The sequence below is a fragment of the Dermacentor albipictus genome, chromosome 7 (genome assembly GCF_038994185.2).
Source record: "Dermacentor albipictus isolate Rhodes 1998 colony chromosome 7, USDA_Dalb.pri_finalv2, whole genome shotgun sequence".
Classification (NCBI taxonomy): domain Eukaryota; kingdom Metazoa; phylum Arthropoda; class Arachnida; order Ixodida; family Ixodidae; genus Dermacentor; species Dermacentor albipictus.
The window spans coordinates 14,480,855-14,504,726 of NC_091827.1; the positions used below are offsets into that span (position 1 = coordinate 14,480,855).

Consider the following 23,872-nt stretch of genomic DNA (forward strand, 5'->3'; position numbering starts at 1 on the left):
TGCGCACCATTGTGCGCGCCAAGACAGTGCATCGAAAATAAAAGGACATTTCAAATATGTCGCATAACTTTGAAACACTTCTGATTGGACGTGTGCTGCAAGTTTGATTAATATGTAAGGGTTAGAATGCAGATGGCTCCTTGCTTGCTCTCGGTGTCAGTATGTCGTCACGTAGCAGGTTTCCCTTCTTTTATTTTTATTTTTTCACAATTTTTTTACATCAGGCATATTTCTCAAGTGGCTGGATACGTGCTTTAGACATGGAAATGATAATGTTCTCATCTGACGTTACCGCAGAGAGTTCTCGCATGAAGGCCACATTCTGTAAACTTGACAAAATGCCCTGAAGAATTGAAAATCATTAATCTATTATGCAGATGTATGCTTTTCATGATAGTGAAGATGCAAGAAATACGATCAAACTAAATTTTGAATGGAAGGGAAATAATTGGCATCTGAAGGGATTAAAGACAAGTTGATAATTTATGCATAAAAATTATAACTTCAGATACATGCAAAAATAATAAAGAAAACAAAATTGTCTACCATGAAGCGGCAAGCTTGCCGATGCAGACACTGGATCATGCTGGAACGCTGAGAAAGCATTTTGACCCAAGTTGCAGAGTTCTTCTAGCTCTGTAGCAAGCTGCTCTGGCTCCTTTTTCAGGCTGGTAAAAAAAAAAAAGTAGCGATGTTTCATTTCATGAATGCTGGTTACACACAAGAGTATGGGCAACATTGCTATATAATTGCGATAGCCATGGTATGGCCAGTCCAGATGAATTTCTGCCATAGTGGTCTGTAGGAAGTGGCCATAGTGGTCTGCCATAGTATTTCTATATGAAGTTCAAGGGTGATAGCATCGTCTCCGCGTGCAGTAGGCTGTATATGCAAGTGAAACTAAGCGACAATGAGCCGAATCGCATGCAAGGGAGGAAAGCAGGGAGGTAGCGTGGGAGAGAAGGGGGGGGGGGGGGTAGGGATGTAACTTGCATTTCGGCAGTAACTGCATACTTTCTGTGGCCGCACGCACCCTATCTTCATTGATTGAAAGTCCTTTATTACAGAATGGGGAGGCACAAGTATTCTGTGGGGATGGACGGGGCGGGGCGTTGCCAGTCTACAAAGTCACTCACATGGCTAGTTAGGGTTTCCAGTCAATTGAGTGATAGTCACTTGTGCTGAGGCTGTGTGCAGTGAGGACTGGTTTATCAGTCCCCCTAAACCATCCTGATCAGGCCACTCTGACTGCCCTATTTAGCAATTAATAACTGTGTGTTAGAATCAGTGAACGCAATCTGCAGATGGCTTATACCTTTGTGCGTGCTGCATTCTGGCTGCTCAGTTTGCATTGAAGCAACAGACAGCACGAAAGTCACTTCGCTTGCTGCTTCTGCCGCTCTTACTCACGGCGTTTTGACAGCGAGTGTCCGCAGTCATAGAATGTGATGTGTTCATGCTTGCCTGTGCATGCTGAGAGGCGGTCAACCCAGTACACCTCTGCCTACCCTCCTTCTCTGCAACACTTTGCCTATTTTCTCTTTCCCCGCTTTGCTCAATTCCACCTAGGCTTTCCTCTAGGTGGCGTTGCTTTGCCACACGCACAGCGCACTCTTTCATACTTTTCCCAGCATGCAATTCTCTTCTCCACCTCCAGGCACCTTCCTCCTCCGGTGCCTGCTATTTTCGCAGCTTCAAGCATTGCATCACCGACTTTACCAGCAGGCCACTCACGCTTGCATGTAGAATGAAAAAAGAGAAGGAACCACTGACCTAAAATTAGAACTTTAATTTCAAACTGATACAGCAACATGCTTACAATGCCAAATGAAAGCTCTAGTACAACATGCACATTTTTTCCTTTTTTTTTACATAAGTAGGAACGGAGAAATGACTCCTGTAGGCAACCTCTACATTAATTACATGAAATTTATTGCATATAAAAGAAACATTCAAATATCAGCAACCATTAAAAGCAGGTTTTTGGCTCTGACCACCAAATTACAATAAGAATTACAAGATTACTAAACCTGAAAACTTTGATATGCCGAGTTAAACACTGTACCATAGGAATGAAGATATACAGACATTCATGACCTGCTAGGAAAGCTGTCAAGGCAATTAAAGCATGGGAAAGTGTCACTGCAAAATTTATACCATACTGCTACTTTGTAAAAAGGTTGCTGAGGTGCTACGACAAATGTAATGAGCTCTCAAATGTTCTAATTTACAATGTCAGTTTTGTCTAAATGAAATGACCTAAAAAGGGGTATTTTTACTAAACCATGTTTGTCCTGAACACGGAGGTAGAGAGTTGCCGTCATTATTTTAAAAACATTGCACTTTGTGATTTCTGGCAATTTTCGGAGGAAGATTTGAGGTTCCAAGCTATATTATGACTGTGCTCAGATAAGAAAATCGGAATGAAGTACTATACATATAAACGAGACTTGTTAATTATAAAGTAGAGTGTAATCTGCCTCAGTCGAGTAGCAGGAAATATAAAGGATAACTTTTACCTTTTAGTGTGACAATGCAATGTTACAAATGCTCCAAGAGTGTGTTTGCATGCCGACGATAGGTAGCAGCCAGGAAGATAAATATAAAAGCAATCAATCCACAACTTCCTCGTCAACTTTTGTTGTGCACACTTGAGTTGTCCTCATCAAACATGCATTCAACTTTAAAAAACTATTATCAAACAGGCCAATAATGCATCGCTACTTATCGTTTTAGATTAGACACCATGCACTTAAAAAAATTCAGTTCTTATCAAGAAGCACTGAAACAAGCATTTGCACATCCAGCGGTCTGAATGAATCAAGGTGTATTAACTGTTTTCTTCATAATTTTTTTTTTGCTTTAAATAACTGGCACGTGAGTGCTACTGTGTGCTGTCTTTTGCCAAGATCGGTCACTTTGCCAATCATTGTAGCTTTACAGATGCCATTTGCACACCATTTAAGCTAGTATTGGCCACTCAGCGCAATAGAGAAAAAGAGAAAGAAGATAACTGAAAGAAAAGGAACATCACAATAGCTCACCTGTTTTTTACATAACAACAAAACAGGGAACTTGAAACTTGAGTTCTGCACCAATTACTGGCTGAGCACTTGCACCGCTCCCCACTCCTCAAGTGATTTCATCTGGCCACCAGCCTACACTAGAGCTAAGAAATTTTCTATTGTTTTTCTTGTTTTCTATTGAAACATTTTTATTATTGTCTTTAAAGTAGGCCCATGACAGTACTTATCATGGTGGGTCAGGGTAGCATGCTTACTTGGTGAGGTATAGCCGGAGGAATAGGGCACCAATAGCATTGTCTTGGGGCCTAGGACTAGCAAGGTATTTGTGTGCAGCATCCTGCAGTGCATCCTGAAGATTGCTGCCGCGTTCAAACATTGGGCAACCGTCGGTTGTAAGGAGCCGGAATGCACAGAGACGAACCTGAATGAAATGAGGGCCTCAGCTTGCAATAGAGAAAATGGTGGTGCTTCAGCTCTGTTCACTACTCTGCAAGTACACAGGCTGTCCGACAGCTCTTTGCAGTTGTTACTCAGCATAATTTGCAATATCTTACATTCTGAAGTGGGGAACTTTGGTATTTCCCGTTGCTTTTTTTTAGCACTGTGCTGCAGCAGACATAACACAACTTAAAATTTGTTGAACATGCTGGTATGAAAATCTTGACAAACTTATGTGTAATTAATTAATTAATTAATTTGGGGGATGACCATTAGAGGATGTCAAGTGTTCTAACTCAAGAACTATAATAGATAGCTCAAAACTGATTTCAGTTATGATATCAGCATAACAAATCAAGTTCAAATTGTAAATGAGAACTTCCAATTTTTCACATCATGAGAGCTCTTGTGGTGAAATTTTGTGCATGTGGTAACATTAATAGGCTCAGCACCAATATGAAGAGAATATACATTAATTGAAGTCAAAGCGCTGGATTGACATGGACAAGAAAGATGACAGGACGCTTGCTACATAGTAGTAGCGCACGCCCTGTCGTCTTTCTTCTCTGTATCAATCCAGCACTATGACTTCAATTGATGCAATGAAGCAACTGGCCCAAAAATCTGCATTCCTGGATAAACATTAATTTAATCTGGCGGTGCAGTGCAGTGTAGTGCACTGGAAACAGCCAAACTGTCATTTCGCACTGGGCTCAATTTCATAAATCCATAAATCTTTCCATAAATCCTTTTATGGAAAGTACAAAACAATGTTGGAAGACAAACGACCTACTCAGGAACTGCTAAGCCAAAAGATGTGCTTAGTAGCTATCATATTTAAGCTATACTTCAGCGGCAAAATAAAATGATGGAAGATCTCCATTGTAATGGTCTCTAATTGTGCTGCAGTTCTTCTACACACATGTGCATACCTGGTTACCTCTGATCCACAACAGGTCGACAAGGTCTACTCATAGCCCACTCAACACTTAGCTCACCTCAACTAGACTTGCTATTAGAACTCAAATAAATTAGTGTAACGTTGCCACAAAAGTAGTACTATAATACGGCAGCTACCTAAAGCAAAGTTAGCGCACAAACAACTGTAACTTGGCACTTCGATAAGTGTGTATATAAATGCTTAGCTAAAAAAATGTGTTCTTTTTACCTCTAGTACATTATGAAAAAGAGCTTTGAGAAAGGCTGCCTTTATGCTCTTATGCATCGGTTCCAGTTCAAAGCGACCCATCTCAGAAGCAAAGAACTTTTCCAAGGTGTCTAAAAGAAAGAAATAGCACATGAAATCAATTGCAAAAGCATTACAAGGCACATTCTCTTCCATGTTCAAAAAATAAAGAAAAAGCAAAAATCAGCTTGCATAGCTAATAACATATCTGTTTGTATTATACAATGGAACTCTTGCTTTTGTGTGTGTGTGTGTGTGTGTGTGTGTGTGTGTGTGTGTGTGTGTGTGTGTGTGTGTGTGTGTGTATGTGTGTGCATGGGTGTGCCAAATACAAAAGTGCATACTTGAGAACACATTATAGGAGGGGGCTTTAGCTCTTACAGTCCCTAAGCAAACAACATGCGAGATGGAGAAATGCCCTCCTTATGCAAACACTGTACCAAGTTAAATGAAATGAAACATTTAAAAACAGTAATCTAAGTTCTGCGACTATTTATGGCAGATTTTTTTCATTGATGCCCTCAAATGTTATTAAGGTGCCGATCTGTGCAAGTCATAATTGCAAATCCATAGTGCTTTCAGTAAAGCATACACAACACACACAGCTTTAAAAAAAAAAAAAAACACGGTATAGAACATAGACAGAGTGGTGTCTTTCAACTTATTTTATCTTCACATATGCACAGATACATATAAACATTTATTGCCTTATCTAAACAAGAGACATTCAATCAACAGTTGAAAAGAAAGAAAACAAAAAGAATGCGTGTGGTAATATGTGATGAAGAATCAGCATCACGAGCCTCGCCTTACTCATGACCATGAGATGAATGCCAGCTTGTTACCTGTCAAGCGGATCGATGCCAAAGACATGCAACTACCGGCTACATGAATGAATTCTGTTGCTCATATTTCTCGCGTAAAAGTGAAAAAGAAAGAAAAAAAAATATTTATGCACCATGTTTACAACTCCCACAAATCTGTAACAAAAATAGCCATCACAATCCTGTAAACTGCATCTGACTGAGGGTCTACAGCGGATAAAATTGGCACACTGCAGGGTACCGAGGAGCCCTTGGCTGTCATGTTTACTGTGGAAGCCAGTCTGGCCATGGACACAGGTGTGCTTGCAATGGCCGAGGAAATCACCCAGTCACGCCCAGAGTGCTATCTTTTCGGGTGAACTTCAGCCTTGTCATCACAAGAGTTATGGCGACGCAACACTACTATCATCACGTTGAACTTCAAGAAATACCATTACTATTTGGTGGAGAGGACTTTTGTGAATTCCATTAAGACAAACTAGCAGCTTTACATAGATTGAGAACTACCACGCTAGCTGTGTTTGCTTTAACCTCTACACCCTTTGAACCTTGATATAACGAACACGGATATAACTGATTATCAGATATAACAAAGTAAATAAAGAATTTGGTTTTTGCACTCGGTTGATTGGTCTTGACTGGACCACAACCAACAAGCAAGCATGGTGATCTCTTGTCATCCCACCAATCGCACTGTGTATTAGCGATGATGCAAAGTGCGTGCGTGTAATTTACTGCTGTTCCCATGCCCATATCGGAAAAGTTTGGCAGCATTTGACAAGGACTCCTGTAAAACGTGAGGGTGAAAGCCTGCTGCACACTTGGGAATGCATTAAGCTATACGATGGGCGAGGCCAGACCTCTTGCAAGACATAACGAGCCACAGTGTGAAGTACACGTGTGGCGCTTTCGGTCGGCCTCTTCAACGACACATGCGAGCATGATTTTGGCTTCTAGCGCGAAGTGAAACAGGGACACAGAAAGGAGCAGACAGGACGAGCGCTAACTCTCAACTAAATTTTTATTGAAACGAAGAACATATATATAGGTGATTGCAAAAACCGTAGCATCAGAACATGACAATGTAAAAGACATCAGTTAAACATATCAGTAGGTATGGAAGTCGAAGAACAAAAATTATTTCAGATTATTACACGTATTGCGAAGGTACTGGAATTCGCAATCTAACAGAGACAACGAAGCATGACTGACGCAAGTGTCTCCTAATCTTTTTATGTGGAAAGCCTCGATAATCTCCCTCGTGGTTTGGGATCTGTGTCTAGAAAGAATTTTTGTGTCTTTAAAGAAAGGTTTGCATCCACAATCGAAACAATGTGCGGCTAAATGTGATGCGTTAGGGTTGTTTAGTGAATGTTTGTGTTCTTTCAGTCTAATGTTAATGCATCTACCACTCTGTCCAATGTAAGCTTTCCCACATTCGAGTGGAATCTGATAAACTATGCCCGTGTTGCAAGGCACTAAAGGGGACACATGTTTAACTCCGCAATCATCTTTTCTTTTTTTGCCTTCCTGTTCAAGTCTCCTATTTATCAAAGGGCACATGTTAGCCAACTTTCGTGGGGCCGAGAAAACGGTACTGACGTCATACCTATTGGCCACATTCCTTAAACCATGGGATAATCTATGTACGTAGGGTACTACAGCAAACTTTGTATCTTTTTTCTGATTTTCTTGTTTCTCACCAGGGCTTTTAACCCATTTTGCAAGTTTTTCGCAGGTTAGTGATAATAGATGCACGGGATAGCTAGCCTTTCCAAGCCTTTCTATCTGTTGTGAAAAACTTTGTTGCATATTGTGCGGACATGATTTAGTAATGGCAGACCTAAGAGTTGAATAAGCTATCCCCTGTTTAACAAGTTTGGAATGGCAAGAAGAAAATTCTAACAGTGGCTTCTTGGCCCTAGGCGAATAATGCCAACAGACATGCTCATCCTGGAACGTTAAGCACAGATCTAGAAATTGTAATTTGTTGCCCTGGATAATTTCTAGCGTGAAACCTAGGCCCCCACCACATTCCAGGGGTGGGGGCCACCACATTCCAGGGCAACAAATTACAATTTCTAGATCTGTGCTTAACGTTCCAGGATGAGCATGTCCGTTGGCATTATTCGCCTAGGGCCAAGAAGCCACTGCTAGAATTTTCTTCTTGCCATTCCAAACTTGTTAAACAGGGGATAGCTTATTCAACTCTTAGGTCTGCCATTACTAAATCATGTCCGCACAATATGCAACAAAGTTTTTCACAACAGATAGAAAGGCTTGGAAAGGCTAGCTATCCCGTGCATCTATTATCACTAACCTGCGAAAAACTTGCAAAATGGGTTAAAAGCCCTGGTGAGAAACAAGAAAAACAGAAAAAAGATACAAAGTTTGCTGTAGTACCCTACGTACATAGATTATCCCATGGTTTAAGGAATGTGGCCAATAGGTATGACGTCAGTACCGTTTTCTCGGCCCCACGAAAGTTGGCTAACATGTGCCCTTTGATAAATAGGAGACTTGAACAGGAAGGCAAAAAAAGAAAAGATGATTGCGGAGTTAAACATGTGTCCCCTTTAGTGCCTTGCAACACGGGCATAGTTTATCAGATTCCACTCGAATGTGGGAAAGCTTACATTGGACAGAGTGGTAGATGCATTAACATTAGACTGAAAGAACACAAACATTCACTAAACAACCCTAACGCATCACATTTAGCCGCACATTGTTTCGATTGTGGATGCAAACCTTTCTTTAAAGACACAAAAATTCTTTCTAGACACAGATCCCAAACCACGAGGGAGATTATCGAGGCTTTCCACATAAAAAGATTAGGAGACACTTGCGTCAGTCATGCTTCGTTGTCTCTGTTAGATTGCGAATTCCAGTACCTTCGCAATACGTGTAATAATCTGAAATAATTTTTGTTCTTCGACTTCCATACCTACTGATATGTTTAACTGATGTCTTTTACATTGTCATGTTCTGATGCTACGGTTTTTGCAATCACCTATATATATGTTCTTCGTTTCAATAAAAATTTAGTTGAGAGTTAGCGCTCGTCCTGTCTGCTCCTTTCTGTGTCCCTGTTTCACTTCGCGCTAGAAGCCAAAATCATGTTACCGTACCAACTCGCCCAACTGTCTATCCTTTTACATGCGAGCACTTTATGCACTACCTAAAGTTGCAGCATGCTTGTCGCCAGTAAGTGTTACAAATGTGTAACACAAGCCAAACACAATGACGCGGCATCCTTTCGGCAGGGGAAAACAGCACTTGCGGCCAAATGCCTTGCACCCGCTGCTTCGCATGTCGCACCTTGTTTCTCATTTGGAGAGCATCCTCTGCCGTAGTGCACTTCCAAGTCGTACCGTGCAATGTGCCAGACCCCGGGTGAGCGTCTTCCACCGCCGTCTCTCTCGCTTCGCAGTCGAATGTTACCACAACCCCCACCGCATGACGTCAGCAACACAACACCTGTTTTTTTGCCTGTACTCGCCACTCATTTCCCTCCTGACCTGCCACTCGCTCAGAGAAGGTCACAAGGTTTTTTTTTGTACCACTTGACCAGATGCCGCATTTTTTTCAAGGCCATCGTGCAATGAGCCACTTAAGGCTTTAACAAGTAAAAAATGTGCCATCAGAACTCTCGGAGACCCTTTGCTGGCCCATGAGAAGCATTACACTTGCTTTCTTCCATGTATATGTGATCGCATTTTTTTTTCTTGCCCATATCAAAGCATGTGGCTATAAAGAATATGGTATATAACGAGATTTAACTCTATCAGGTGCAACTAACAGAATCATACATCTGTTTTTGCTGCAGGGTCATGAAGCTGTAAACATTATACTCAAATCTTATCCTTCCTTATGTAATTTCACGTTTTTCATGAATTTTTGCATAACATGCGATTTTCTTTAATGAAAATATGCTCTCAGCAGTCCCTAGAGCTTGACTTTTTCTATTAAATGCAGCAAATATTATCCAGATAAGTTCACTAGTTGTGCAAAGACCGGCATTTCTGTTTCACATACATATATCTTAATTGGTAGATTACAAGCCAAACCTTTACCTTAATAGATCAAAATAATGGACCAATAGATGCATACGAGTCACATATATGGTAACCACTACCATGAGCACTACCATGACTATATGAATGAATAGAGTTTATTGATAGGAAAGACAGAGAGGTCGACCTGAGCTAGTGCGCTCTAGTCTGCTACTCTGCACTGGGGAAGAGGGAAGGGGAGTGAAAGTATTGGGATGGATGATGATGATAAGAGAAGTGGTGAGTGCTATAATGACTATATACAATAATGACTATCATTACTATAATGACTATAAACAACCACTTAACTCACTGAGCTATCCATCTTCCAAATGTATTATCAAGATTAACCCTACAGAATGTTTCCACAGCCCAACAGCAAGCCATCATCTATAGTGCCAAGCTGTACAAGGAGACACATTTCAGGTAATTACAAATGCACTTGCCTGTCTTGTGTGTTGATCTTTGTTTCCCAGATGGGTCCACACGAAAAGTATTTGCAAGAGACTCAAGGACCAACAATGAAGTTATGGCCCTTTGGTAATTGGCACCTGGAAACAGGTTCTTCACAGCCACTGCCATGATTTTTCTGACGAAGCCTATGGGTACATAAAATATGCACAAGGCAAGATGTCACCTACATTGGTCACTTACAGAATGTTCTATAAAAACGTAGCATTTATAAGGAATCTCAATGTAAATGGCTCCTCTTGCTTAACTGTTGACTTATCTGTGCTGGAATTTCACACACAAGCTGAACTTTGCCGTGGGTTTTGTTTATTAACATGCTTAGATGCAGTACTTACCCACTTTTCTCAGAATAATTAAGTACACATTATCTGTGGTGATGCTAGGCAGAAAAATGTGGGTCTTTATTAGCAGAAAAGACAGTGACACTACGTGTTTCCTGAGTACTCAAACCATTTTGCATTCAGTAGCTTCCGTAGTTGGCATTAACTAGCCCTGCCTAGCTTAAGGGACCTTTGAACACTTTTCAAGCCACCGTCTTGTGCTTACAGGTTGCGTGGATTGACTGTTGGAGAGATAAATACAAGAATCGCCGAGACAGGCGTACACAGTCCGAAGTTATTCAGTCAAGAAATGCCAAAAAACAAGAAGAGTGACTGCCCTCAACTCAAGAGCAGTTATTTGTCCCCATTTCTCTCACCCACTGACGTAAACTCTCGCTGGTAAGAGCCCAAAGTGCCTATGTAGTGGAAGTTTGCACTCCATGGTTGCCTACATGTTCCACGCTCACGGTTTCCGATTACATTGGTGTGCCCTAGTCGAGCAACCCAGAACTGCGCAATGTCTCTAGTTAAGCTTTAATTTAGTGTAGCACCACGGACGACAATAATGGTGCACAGAAGTAAGAAACCTGCACCACAAGAACAACGTGCGAAATGAGGCAGCGAGGCGATAAGGTTGCTCAGGAGTGTACAAAAGCGAGAATAGAAGCTTTTGTGCTCAGAGGCAAGAGGTATGCCACCATTCCAGAGGTAAACAACAGCCAGCTATCAGTTACCTGATATGGAAACATGGGGGCAACTTGCTGAGTGGTGAAGCAAAATGTACTTTATCAAGCGGATGAATTAGACACTCTTTGAGAACAAAATACAAAAAAAAAGAAAGACAGAAAACAATCATAAACGGCCATCAAAAAGAAAAGCAACAGCAACAAAAGTGCGTATAGCAGACGTCCATTAATTCGACTCAATTTAATTTGATCAGGACTGAAGGTCCCGGCCAGTGCCCATGCATTTCTATGGGCCCAAACTTTCATTATTTTGATCCTAAAATTGGCCTTTGCCGGATAATTAGAACTTGACAAGTCAGCATGCATGTACATGACCCCTGCGGTGACCTCAATAGCGACACCTTTAGTGGCAGCATGCCTTGGCAGAGCTTAGTGGACAGCAAATGTGTTGAACACACGCCATCCCCCGTCGAAAATGCTCATTTTCGGCCTGCCCTAGACAGATTTAACAAAAAAATAATGGTAGCTCACAATGTCCATTTACAGAACTTACCAGATTCTTACGCATGCATTTTTCCCCAATTATATTGGACCAAAAATTGCCTTTGTGGTGCTATCCAGTACAAAACCACAACTGCATCTGCATGCTTTACCACATAAAACTGTATTGAAGCAAAGCGAAACTGACTCCAAGAAACCGTGTGGCAATTGTGCCACACATATTAAATCTTTGTCCATTTTTCTTGCTAGAAAATAGGGCGTGCAATGAATTTTGCCTTTGTTTAGGAGCTTTAATGTAATTTCTATGTCGTCTCAATTTGGGCACCCAGAAATCAGGTGTGTGTTAGGTTTGGGAAAATACTGTCAAATGAAGCAATGATGCATTTTGGCTTTTTTTCTTCATCATCTTGTTTAATTCAACCTGCTAAATATTTTGAGAAATTTTATCGGTTCTGTCGGAGTCCAATTAACAAAAGTTAACCGTTTGTATTATGCATGTAAATGTGTAATGTATGCATGCATACAAGTCCTTTCTGCAACTAATAAATAGTTGACAGTCAGCACCTATGTTATTCTGTCTTTTGTTGTTCCTGTTCCTGCGCAGCTTTTCTTGAAAATCACACAAGATTTTTTCAGCATAGTTCACGACCCCTATCTAATGGTCTTGCAAAGTGATACCTACAGAAGGCTGATGTGTAATGCTTTTCCAGTGTGCCAGTCTGAGAGTGTCTCTGTTTTTGTCGTGATGCTTTGCTGAACTCCGACACAACACTCTCTCGCAGAGCCACAAAGACATTTTCAAGCTGCACAACAAGCCTTGACCGGAACCAAGAGTCGTCGACATTTAAGTTGGCCTTCACAAATTGAAGTATATCTAACAGGTCAGCCTCTGGTCGTCCTGAAAGTGCAAAAAAAAAAAAGTTTTGCATTCATTACATGTTTGTAATATTTACTGAGGGCTCATATGTATCGTTACTTACGAACAGCTGTAATATACAATGTGTATAAAATTAAATTATCAAGGCCTCAAGTTGCTTTCAAAATAAATATAGAATGGCTCATCTCCTATATCACAGGGGCTCAACAGAAAAATTTGATACCTTGCGAAGTAATCCAAGGAAATTTGGTTAGCAACTACATTTTTAAAAACATCAACATTGTTACACAAGCTATGGCACCAACCAGTCTTCAGCATTAACAATAAACTTATCAATGCAGCAAACAACACCATTAATGGATCAATCAATCAATCAATCAATCAATCAATCAATCAATCAATCAATCAATCAATCAATCAATCAATCAATCAATCAATCAATCAATCAATCTTTAAAGTTTCTTACAGAAATATAAGAAGCTACCGTATTTACTCGATTCTAAGCACCCCCTTTTTTTTCACGATCGTGATGCCCAAAGTGAGGGGGTGTGCTTAGATTCAAAAAATCTAGAATGACCCCCCCCCCCCTCCCTCTTTTAGCTGCGACATCACGACGAGACGAGTGCGAGAAATAACATTTAAGATTGGTGCACACAGTGAACCCACCGCTTGTGTTGGATGCTCAGTTACTATCACTGCCACTCGAGTTCATCGCACCGCTTGAACCACCGTTCTCGGTATCCCACAGCAGGTCGTCTTCCCTTCCGTTGAAGTGGTTTGTGGTCGAGCAGTTCTTAAATGATTTGACCCCTACGTCCACTTGGACCCGCTTCCAAACGTCCGAAATCCAATTTGCGATGGTTGATGGGGACGCTTTCTGCAGCTTTCGCCATACATCCGTACAGTCCGGCTGTACGGCGTACTCGCACCATGTACGCCGTACAGGCGTCCGTGGCCACCTCGGGACTCTGACGGCTCCGGCTCGATGACAGAGTGAGCAAGCGCGCTTGGCGGCCTTGGCTACGCGCGCTTCCTAACAAATAGGGGGGTGCTTAGATTCGCATGCAAACTTCTTTCCGAATTTTTTCGTGAAAATAGAGGGGGGTGCTTAGAATCAGGGGGTGCTTAGAATCGCGAAAATACGGTATTACTATTATACAAGCAGAATCCCAGAACTTTCTCCATGACTGTTGCAGGGGTCTGTTAACACATCGGACTATGAAGAACTTTGACACTTCATATCTACAGAAGCTTAAAGCGGGTTCCATACCTTGTGGGATCATACTACTGTAAAAAAGTGAAAATATTCTGCAGCAAGCAAGCAGCTGCAATCAATACTGATGTTCTAACAAATCAGTCTATAAGGACCAATGATTATGCAAGCAAAGTGTGCCATGTTGAATGTAAGTACATAATGTATCGTATCTTGGGCGCCGAGCGCCACACGTGTTCCGCGCAAGCGCATTGTATGTCACTATGCATGCACCATGTGCATGCTGTGCAAACAACTTATCTGTTATTGATAAATAGGCACACCCCTTCCTAAAACCTATATACGTACACATGTTCAATAAATCGGGGTTCTTTCCCCCACTGCCTTGGCCCAGCATGTTCGTCTCCCTAGACACTACGATACATGGTGTCAGGAGTGGGATGCGTAGTCAAGCACGGCTTTGATCTTCAACGGGCAGCACCGTAGGGACTACGCAATGGATTCATTGAGAGCGCCTGGTCCGTTAAACATGACGGGAGAAGCGAGCAAGAATTGGCAGACGTTCAAGCAGAGATTCGAACTCTTCCTTGCGGCATCAGAGCCGGATGACAAGAAGCGATCAGTGTCGTCGAAGACAGCGCTGTTTCTCAGTGTCGCAGGTGAGGACGCCATCGAGATATTTAATACGCTGAGCTTCGCAGAAGGCGAAGACAAGGCCGACTACGCGACGGTCATCAAGAAATTTGACGATTACTTCAAGTTGCAGACCAACGAAGTACATGAACGCTACATATTTCGGAAGAGAGTTCAAAGCCAAGGTGGGCCATTTGAACACTTCCTGCGGGACCTGAAGCAACAAGCATGGGCGTGCAATTTCGGCGCGCTTCAGGATTCTATGGTCCGAGACCAGATTGTGTACGGAACCAACGACGACAAGGTGAGAGAAAAGCTTCTCAGGGACTGTGAGTTGACATTGCAGAAGGCTGAGCACGTCTGCAAGGCAGCCGAAACATCGGCTCTCCGCCAAGAAACTTGGGAACGAGGTCAAAAGCAAGTAGACACCATTCGCAATGCATGCTCGTATCCAAAAATGGCGCAAGCCAAGATGTACAAATGCTTCAAGTGCGGACGCACGCATCAGCCTAGAGACTGTCCCGCGTACGGACGAACGTGCAGAAAATGCCAAAGGAGAAATCACTTTGCGATTTGCTGCAGAGCCACCAAGCTGGTCGGTGAAATTCAAGATCACGAAGATGACTTCAGCGTCTTAGAGGTGTCTACAAGAGCCGTCATAAGCGAACGCGACTGGATGGTTCGAATGAACGTCAATGACGTTTCGGTCGAACTAAAAGTCGATACAGGGTCTCAGGTCAATTTGATGCCCGTTGGAATATACAAAAGGATGCGCCCAAGCCCTGAAATGAAGCAAAGTAGCGTGGTGCTACATTCGTACAGTGGAGACACGATCAAACATCTTGGAGTCATCCAAACGGAAGTAACGCTGGGTGACCGAACTGTTCCTCTCGAATTTTTTGTGGTGCGCAAAGGTCGCGCAATCCTAGGCCTACAAGCAACCAAGCGACTTGGACTGCTCTCGCGCGTCCACAGCGTATCACAGGACGACTGTGAAGAAATCGTGAAAGAATTTCGTCACATTTTCACTGGGACAGGCTGCGTGAACAAAGTGTATCACATGGTTCTTCGAGACAACGCCGAGCCAGTCATTCAACCAGTTCGACGCGTACCGTTGGCCCTGACAGAACCATTACGGGGTGAACTTGAGAGGATGGAGCACGCCGGAATCATCACAAAAGTCACCGAGCCTACTGACTGGGTGAGTCCCTTGGTGATTGCTAGAAGAAAGAATGGGAAAATTCGTCTCTGCATTGACCCTCGTAAAATCAATGAGTGCATAAAGAGGGAGCACTACATGATGCCGCGACGAGAAGATATAGAAGCTGAGTTAGCTGGTGCAACTGTATTTTCCCGCTTAGACACTAACTCTGGATTTCACCAAATCCCCTTGGATGACTCGACATCGCGCATTTGCACGTTGTCAACCCCATTTGGGCGTTACCGCTTTTTACGATTACCCTTCGGCATATCGTCCGCCCCTGAGGTGTTCCAAAAAACGCTGAATGAAATTTTCGAAGGCCTTCCCGGCGTGAAAATATACGTGGACGACATTCTGGTATGGGGCTCGTCCGTAGAAGAGCACAATGAACATCTGAAATCTGTGCTGCTAGCAGCAACACGCGCCGGCTTAACCTTCAATCCTGATAAGTGCAGTATCGGCGTCCATGAAATTGAGTTTCTTGGAGATGTCATCGATAAAGCAGGCATCAGGCCGAGCCCGGCGCTGATTAATTGCATGCTGCACATGCCGGCCCCAGAAGACAAGCTCGCGGTGCAAAGGATGCTAGGTGTCGTCAATTATTTCGGCAAGTTTCTTCCATGTTTAGCTCAAAGAACAGCGCTTCTGAGGAGCTTGATCAGACAAGACGTTGTCTTTGAATGGACCAATAACCACGAAAAGGAATGGCGAGAACTATGTGACTACCTCAGCACACAGCCCATGTTGTCGGTATTCGATCCGGCCAAAGAAACAAAAGTGTCATGCGATGCATCCCGAGACGGTATCGGAGCCGCTTTGTTACAGTGTCACAACGACACACGGAAGCCCGTGGCATATGCATCGCGAGCGCTTACCGAAACGCAACAGCGTTATTCTCAAATTGAGAAAGAAGCTATGGCCGTGGTCTTTGGCTGCGAAAGATTTAATCATTTCGTCTATGGTCGACAATTTACTGCTGAAACAGACCACCGCCCTTTGATTGCTATCTCGCAGAAGGCGATTGGTGATATGCCGCCGAGGTTGCAAAGATTTTTTCTGAGATTGCTGTGTTATGACGTTCAATTAAAATTTGTTCCAGGTAAGCAGCTCCTCCTGGCCGACATGCTGTCCCGTGCCACAACCAAGACAATGGCCTGCGACCTCGACAGCAACGATGTAGAGGTGCACGCCGTGAGTACGGTTTCCTCACTTGTTAGCGAGAACACATGGAGGCGGCTGGCTGCGGAAACGGCGCGTGACGAACAGCTAAGAAACGTGCTGCGAGATCTAGAAGCTGGAAAATGCCTGGACGGGCTGTGGAAACGATTCGCAGGCGAGTTATCACACGTGAAAGGAGTGTTGCTCAAAGACTGCAAAGTAGTTATTCCGGCTAGCATGAAAAGAGAGACACTGGAAAGAATTCATCAAGGGCACTTGGGAATCAACAAGTGCGAAGCCAGGGCAAGACAGTTAGTTTTTTGGCCAGGAAGGAATCGGACATAGAATCTTTCGTGCAGACATGTTCTATCTGCAAAAAGTATGCATATAGCCAACCTCGAGAGCCTCTACTGATGCGCCCGGTGCCGGACCAACCGTGGTACCGTGTCGGCATTGACATTTTTGAATACGGTGGGAGGTCGTACCTGTGCGTTTACGACGCCCTGTCCAACTTTCCCGAAGTGGAACTACTCAAAGACACCACGGCCAAAACAGTGGTTGACGCAACAAGTTCGATCTTCGCAAGACACGGCATTCCCATAGAAGTTTGTTCTGACAATGGCCCTCAATTTTCATGTCGCGAATTCGCGTTATTCTCACAATTGTACGATTTTAGGCATGTCACGTCTAGCCCGGGATACCCACGTTCTAATGGGTTGGCAGAAAAAGGCGTTCAGATAACTAAGCGTATCCTCAAGAAAACGACGGAAGCGAAACAAAATTTCTGGTTGGGACTGCTCGCTTTCAGGCCAACTCCACTCGAGTGCGGTGCATCGCCCGCTGAGCTGCTGATGGGGCGAAGGCTCCGCACAACAATCCCCGACGTTCAAGGCAACCCCAGTCACGAGGTGATCTGGCGCCTTCAGACAGACCACTCTAGGGGATCAGCGGCACACCTGAGCCCTGGAGATACGGTCCGGATCAAGAAAGGTGCATGGGACACGAAAGCAAAGGTACTCAAGCCGGCTGGTTACCCGAGGTCGTATACAGTCGTCACTGAAAACGGCACGGTGTTGAGGCGCAACCGGCAGCACCTGCTACTGACCCGGGAGCCCTTCCGACGCAGCGTACAGGAAGACGACGACGATGACTTCGAGAGAAACTCGGGCCAAAGAAATGGGTCGGCACCTAGCTACACAGAATGTACAGCCCCGTCTATTCCCTCTGAGCCCTGTGCCCCAATTAGTGTCTCATCCACACCAGCCCCAAGGAGGTCGCTCAGACAACGTCGACCGCCTCAACGACTGGCCTACGACGAGAACTTCGCGCGAGTGCCTTGAACTAAAGTGCCTGACAATTTTCATTAATGTTATTTTCCCATTTCTTGTTTTGTTTTTCGTACAAAGGAAGATGTATCGTATCTTGGGCGCCGAGTGCCACACGTGTTCCGCGCAAGCGCATTGTATGTCACTACGCATGCATCATGTGCATGCTGTGCAAACAACTTTTCTGTTATTGATAAATAGGCACACCCCTTCCTAAACCCTATATATGTACACATGTTCAATAAATCGGGGTTCCTTCCCCCACTGCCCCGGCCCAGCATGTTCATCTTCCTAGGCACTACGATACACATAATACAATCATGCATACAAACCAAAGTCATACCTGCATGAAGTATGTACGACGAGCAGCAGAGGCTGAACGCTTCTATCCGTATTGCATTGGATTGGTGTACAAGACACTGTGCCATCAGTGGCTTCTGCAAAAATGTGATATAAATTGATATAAACAATAGGGAAAAAAAAGGTGCTATGCACTGTAAGCTTTTGAGGATATATTGTTGTGTGAGATAAAGAAATCACCAATGCTTTCTTAAGCTTCTGCAAGTAATACACTGGAATTGCACTGAAAATATAAATCTGTTGAACAAAAGACTGATCGTATGGTACAGGTCGTGGAATGACGATCTTCATAGTTTGGACTTTCTAAGGGTTTAGCACCCAAGTTTCCACAGAGATTAAATATTGAGAGTGTAAAGCAAGACGATGAGACAGCTTACAGTTTAGAGAAAATAATCCATGAAGTTTTTGTTGAAAATGTGTTCTTACATAAATTTTCTCACAATCATCTTGAACAGTGCGAAGTGGTTCGAACAGGCATACCCAAAAGTTGCACTAGTGTTTTGTATGGTCCACGTTACTGTACTGAAATTAGTAACATAGGACAACTAGTACACATACAACATAACTTTATGTCTGTATCAGTAAGCATTTCACCTTTGTTCACAGCCACGCCAACTCCTTATAAAACTCCAGCAGGCTGTTAAGAAAAATACTGAAAACAGCCAAGTTTTCGACGAACATGTCTCAAATGTTAAACATTTATTATACTGTGGAACATTGTGTGGTCATGCAGGAGGGACCACACAAGTAACAAGCGAGAGTCATAAAGAGCAAGTAACAAGCAGACAAGCAAATAAAAGAAAAAATGAAAACAAAGATGCAGTAAAAGTAAGCAAGACATAAAGACAAATGATGTTATTTACAATCACAATAGAGGCGCTCTAATTTGCATGGAAAGTTGGTCAACAGCAGTTACAAAGCAGCCACAAAAGAATGCTGAATGTGGCAAACAAGATGTAAAAGCTACTGCGACATTATGAACTTGCCTCTAGCACCATGGATGTAAGCCCCGTCTGTACAGCAATACGACCTAGAGTCGCAAGAAAAGAAAGTGACATATTATCTCTCCCACATGTCTTGAAACTTTCTGCAAGCTCTTCTAGGCTGCCTGGTATGTTCTTCAGAGTCCACGGAAGTAAGTGAGTGGTCATGTTCTGAAGACACGTTCTGCAGAAGGAACAGTTCATAAACAAGGTTCACACAACGTTTCCGCATTCAAAGATATACAGACACATTGAATAGTGGGTGTGAAATCCCATAAGGTGAAGTCACTCATAAGAGGGCAAGTCTTTCATCCATATGATTTCTGGTGAATTTCAACTTTCACATTCGTAGTCACTTTGGATCTATGCCATTGTTGCATTACTCTGCTAAAAATCTTGCTTGCTTCTGTTCTTTTTAGCATTAACATGACTAAATTATTCCTAAATGCAGAGTTTGCAATGCACTGAGACACATTTTTTAACTGCAACAGCAGCTGAACATTTGAAACTGGGTTTTTTCTGTTTGTCCATTCACCTATACATCTTTTCCATCACATTATTGTCATTGTGGTGTCGCTATCACCATTGAGGAAAGATAAAGCTGTTTTTGCCATGCAATGACCAACTGATCCAAACAAACACAGGTGCTGTAGTGGAGTTCTCTTGATGAATCTTGGCTGCCAGACGTTCTTTAATGTGCACCCAATGATTAATACATGTTCATCATAATCACATTTTGCCCCATCAGAATCTGGCCACCTTGGTAAGGAATAAAACCCTCATGACCTTACTCTCAGCAGCAGAATGCCTTACCCATTGATCTACCATGGGGGTCGCCATGTAATGAAGAGAGACAAATGCAACATCAGTAAGAAGGTAATTACAACTTATTCTGGAGACAAGCAAAAATGATTTTGGCCTCAAAATAAAGGCAAGGCACTAGTGAGGGAAAGTTCAATAGCAATTAACTGAAAAAGGAGTCGGCAGAGGTTGTGTTCAATATGAGCCGCGCAACATGGTGCCCGTGATTGATGAGGCTCCAATACAGTGTGGCTTTGCTCGCAGCGGCCTATGAAAAATCAGTTTTATAAATACCAGTAATTGGAACGGTGTTTGGTTCTTCAATTTTTGTATGTTGGCACCGCTGTGCTGTCTTGGGGCCCCACCAACCACGAAAGCCACGTTGTAGCCGATATTGAACACGAATGTACATAATATGGTGAGCTGGGAGAAACTTGCTATACACAAAGACGCTGTCTGGAAATGGAATATTGCTGAGAGGAAAGGAATATCTGACACACTTGGAAATTGGAAACGCACTCACCCATCGTCACACCTGATGATGTCAACAATTGGTGCTTTCCAATACACAGACCACATTTCCTTGCTTGCCATTTGAGTCAAACTAAACGAGAGCCGCAGCAGGAGAGAGATCGGGAGAAGGAAATCAGATTTAAAAATCTTTTGACACTCAGAAAAACAATAGAAAGTGAAGTCTTCCTCTAAAAAATGTTTAAAAAAAGAACATTTCTGTACTTGGAAGTTAGACGCAGAGTTGTAATGAAAGTAAAAACAAGAATACATTATGAATTATATATAGTGACATTAGGAAATCCAGAGTGTTGAACTTAACGAGATATGACTAAAAATAAATGATAAAACAAATAGTACCCAAATGTCAGAGATGCTCTATAAACATCCACAGTTGCTGACACAAGGTGATTAGCCAGCAGTCCACGGATGGAGTGCACAGGAAAATCAGCATCTATTTTCAGACACTGCAAAGAAATTGAGATGAATGAAGGAAGTTTAACATAACACACGGTCACTTTGAGAAGGCCGTCACTGTGTGTTCTACAATGGCACACACTGCTCTAGCTAACATATACGGCCATATATCTTTTGCTGGTGTGAACTGGAATAACTTGCTAAGACACGCACAGTTCAACAAATACTATTCTTTTTTTTTTAAATCAATAAGATGCTCTTTTCTAAGCAGTACAACCAAACTCATATATTTTATTTAGATAGCCAAGAATAGGTGGCACCAGGAGCAGTCTTGCAAGCGCAAAAGTAAGGCTGCTTGCATCTGGAGACAGATAAAGCAACATGCTTAGAAAGGCATTCTTCCAGATGACACACTTCAGGCCATAATGTCAAAATGTCAGTGCTTTTGCTTGTGCAAAAACTTCCTGCGACACTTCTTTCTCTCGCACAATCTCTCTGCTTCAAGAATGAGGCCCGTCCTTGCATGCTGCATCTCTTAGCAGATCACAATGTGCATGCATGAGCTCATTCAAAATGAACCTAGTTTAGCACTGCTCTACAATGAGAGAGAACAGAGAATTGAAAGATAAGCAAGTGGCATTAGTTATACAAAGTTGGCCAAGCCCGTCTATGGTACACAACGATCAAACAAAATATGCTTTTGCCTTCTCAGAAGTGCTTCAATGAGAAAAGACTACACTCACCGATTCAAATGGCACAAACTGCAAGAGGCAAGCAAGACTTAGGTACTTGGGCTTTTCCTTCCAGTCCAGCTGCATTGTTCTTTCAAGCAAGAACTTGTGAAACCTAGGTATGATGTCATGCGAACTCGTCCCAAGCTTTGTTTTTTCAATTTCAGTCAGGTCCTCACAGTGTGTCACATTAAGAAAAGACTGATAGATTCTTTTAATAAGGTCAGACACTCCATTCACAGACGACTCCCAGTTGGCATCGACTGCAGAGAGAACAAGTGCTGTAGCATCTGATTCAGGAGTGAATAAGCTCTTCATCAAAGACTTGACAGCAATTGCTCCATCCTTGTCTCCTGCCTCCGACTTTCTCAGCAGGTGTTCCAGGGTTTTGAACCACAGTTGTAATGTGCTCACGCTGTGATAGCGTGAGATCCTGTCATCGTGCACAAGAATGATGAGAGGGCGCAAGACCTCTAGAATCAAGGGAACCATGGCTCCATCCCTTTGGCATGTTAGAAGGGAATGTGCATCTGGACCAGCACTCAGAACACCATGGACGAGGCAAAGGTGGTAAAATGTAGGACAACTCAAGGTGTCTACAGTAGGTGGAGGTGACCTCAGTGACGGCAGAAATCCGTCATGGCATGACTTCAGTGCCAAAGCATGTGAAGGTATGATGAGAAGTTCCCGCACAGCATCACAAGCAGCCTCGAGTGTCAGAAATCGGCACAGGATGCGCACGACACATGTCCCAGCAAGTAGCAGAGTGTCCTGTTTCGCACCCTGCGTCAAAAATGCTAATTAGTGAGCACTGATTCTCCATACACGAAAATTACACAATGCAAAGCCAGACTCTATTGGCCTAGTCCACTCTTGAGCTTTTTTTTCTCTCTCTCTCTCCCCCCCCCCCTCTTTATGTCGAGGTTAAAGTGAAGGTTTATTCTAAACTGTACTCTAGTCATTCAGTGAGATATATATATATATATATATATATATATATATATATATATATATATATATATATATATATATATATTTGAGCAGCCTCTGAGCTAAGATGGCATACATTTTTCTGCCATCTGAAGCGTCACCTTCTGTTTATATAGCTGTTACACACACACACACACACACACACACACACACACACACACACACACACACACACACACACACACACACACACACACACACACACACACACACTTATTTAAAAACCACTGTGGTTGCCTTTCAATATATGTAGATTTTTCTTGTTCACTTAATAAACGTCTTTCTCTCTATTTCTATCTTATTTAAGTATAGCTTACAGAGCCCAAGTAGGGCATAAACTGTGTGTAACAACGAGTACTACGACAGCTCACACTATTAAACATGAATATATCTGTTGTGCGTGCACTGCACTTAACATATCCTTCTTATGCAAACGTTAAACAGAATCGTCGTTTCGGCTTGTTATTAACAGATTATATTTAAAGACGCAAAGCAAACACTGCCGCCGTATACGCGCTACAGATCACGATATTTTCGCGTGAGGACGCCAACACACCTGGTCAGTGATGTGCTCCAAGAGGTCCACAAGGAGCGATGACAACGGTAATGACGACAGACCGAGCTTCGGCTGCTTCACTGTTTCATTGATGACAGACTGTAAAAACGCGTGGCAACAATAACAAAATGACCACAAGCAAATTATGATAAAATGCATGCGTAAGAAGAAGCGCCTGCTTTAAGCACGTTACTCGGATTTTTGTCTGGAGGCTTTCCACACCACTTGCGGGACCGATGAAGATGTTGTACAGGAAATCAAAACAAACGTTGACGTCCTTTGTCTCCATAGTAAACGTGGGCTCCATCTATACACAAAATTTACATTACGAAAGTTCTTAAGAAGCGCCGAGATCGGCACATGGCACCACCGCACAACCCATGCACAACCACCAGTTTCCACATTGCGACAACACAAACCACATGGCAATACGCGCATGCTCAGCGGAGCTGAGTGTCGCTTAGCAACGAAGACGCGCCTACTTTAGGCATGACTTTAGGCATTGCTTTAGGCATGCTTTAGGTCTCTAGGCGGCGACTACCATCTCCTATAAAAAGACCGTAATGGGTAGGGGTGACCTCCGCGAAGACTTGGACGCTCTGTAAAGCTTAGA

The 23,872-nt window shown here is 43.0% G+C and overlaps 2 protein-coding genes across 2 annotated transcripts in view; one reads left to right on the forward strand and one right to left on the reverse strand.

Moving 5' to 3' along the window:
- LOC135914362 (tRNA (32-2'-O)-methyltransferase regulator THADA) overlaps positions 1-23,798 on the reverse strand; it is a 53,934-nt gene extending 30,136 nt beyond the window's left edge. The window contains exons 1-12 of the mRNA XM_065447167.2: positions 23,453-23,798; positions 23,260-23,358; positions 21,726-22,496; positions 20,926-21,032; positions 20,579-20,659; positions 19,258-19,438; positions 18,255-18,348; positions 12,187-12,402; positions 9,973-10,125; positions 4,633-4,742; positions 3,281-3,447; positions 547-668 (exon numbers count right to left, since the gene is read on the reverse strand). Coding sequence (XP_065303239.2) covers positions 547-668; positions 3,281-3,447; positions 4,633-4,742; positions 9,973-10,125; positions 12,187-12,402; positions 18,255-18,348; positions 19,258-19,438; positions 20,579-20,659; positions 20,926-21,032; positions 21,726-22,496; positions 23,260-23,358; positions 23,453-23,566 — 2,215 coding nt within the window. The 5' untranslated portion in view covers positions 23,567-23,798. The remainder of the gene's footprint in view (positions 1-546; positions 669-3,280; positions 3,448-4,632; positions 4,743-9,972; positions 10,126-12,186; positions 12,403-18,254; positions 18,349-19,257; positions 19,439-20,578; positions 20,660-20,925; positions 21,033-21,725; positions 22,497-23,259; positions 23,359-23,452) is intronic.
- On the forward strand, positions 14,847-17,926 carry LOC139047384 (uncharacterized). Its single transcript, XM_070521209.1, has 3 exons — positions 14,847-15,428; positions 16,518-16,897; positions 17,395-17,926. Exons 1-3 carry the CDS (start codon positions 14,904-14,906, stop codon positions 17,924-17,926), a joined length of 1,437 nt encoding a protein of 478 aa, XP_070377310.1. The 5' UTR covers positions 14,847-14,903.
- Positions 23,799-23,872: the final 74 nt, after the last annotated feature.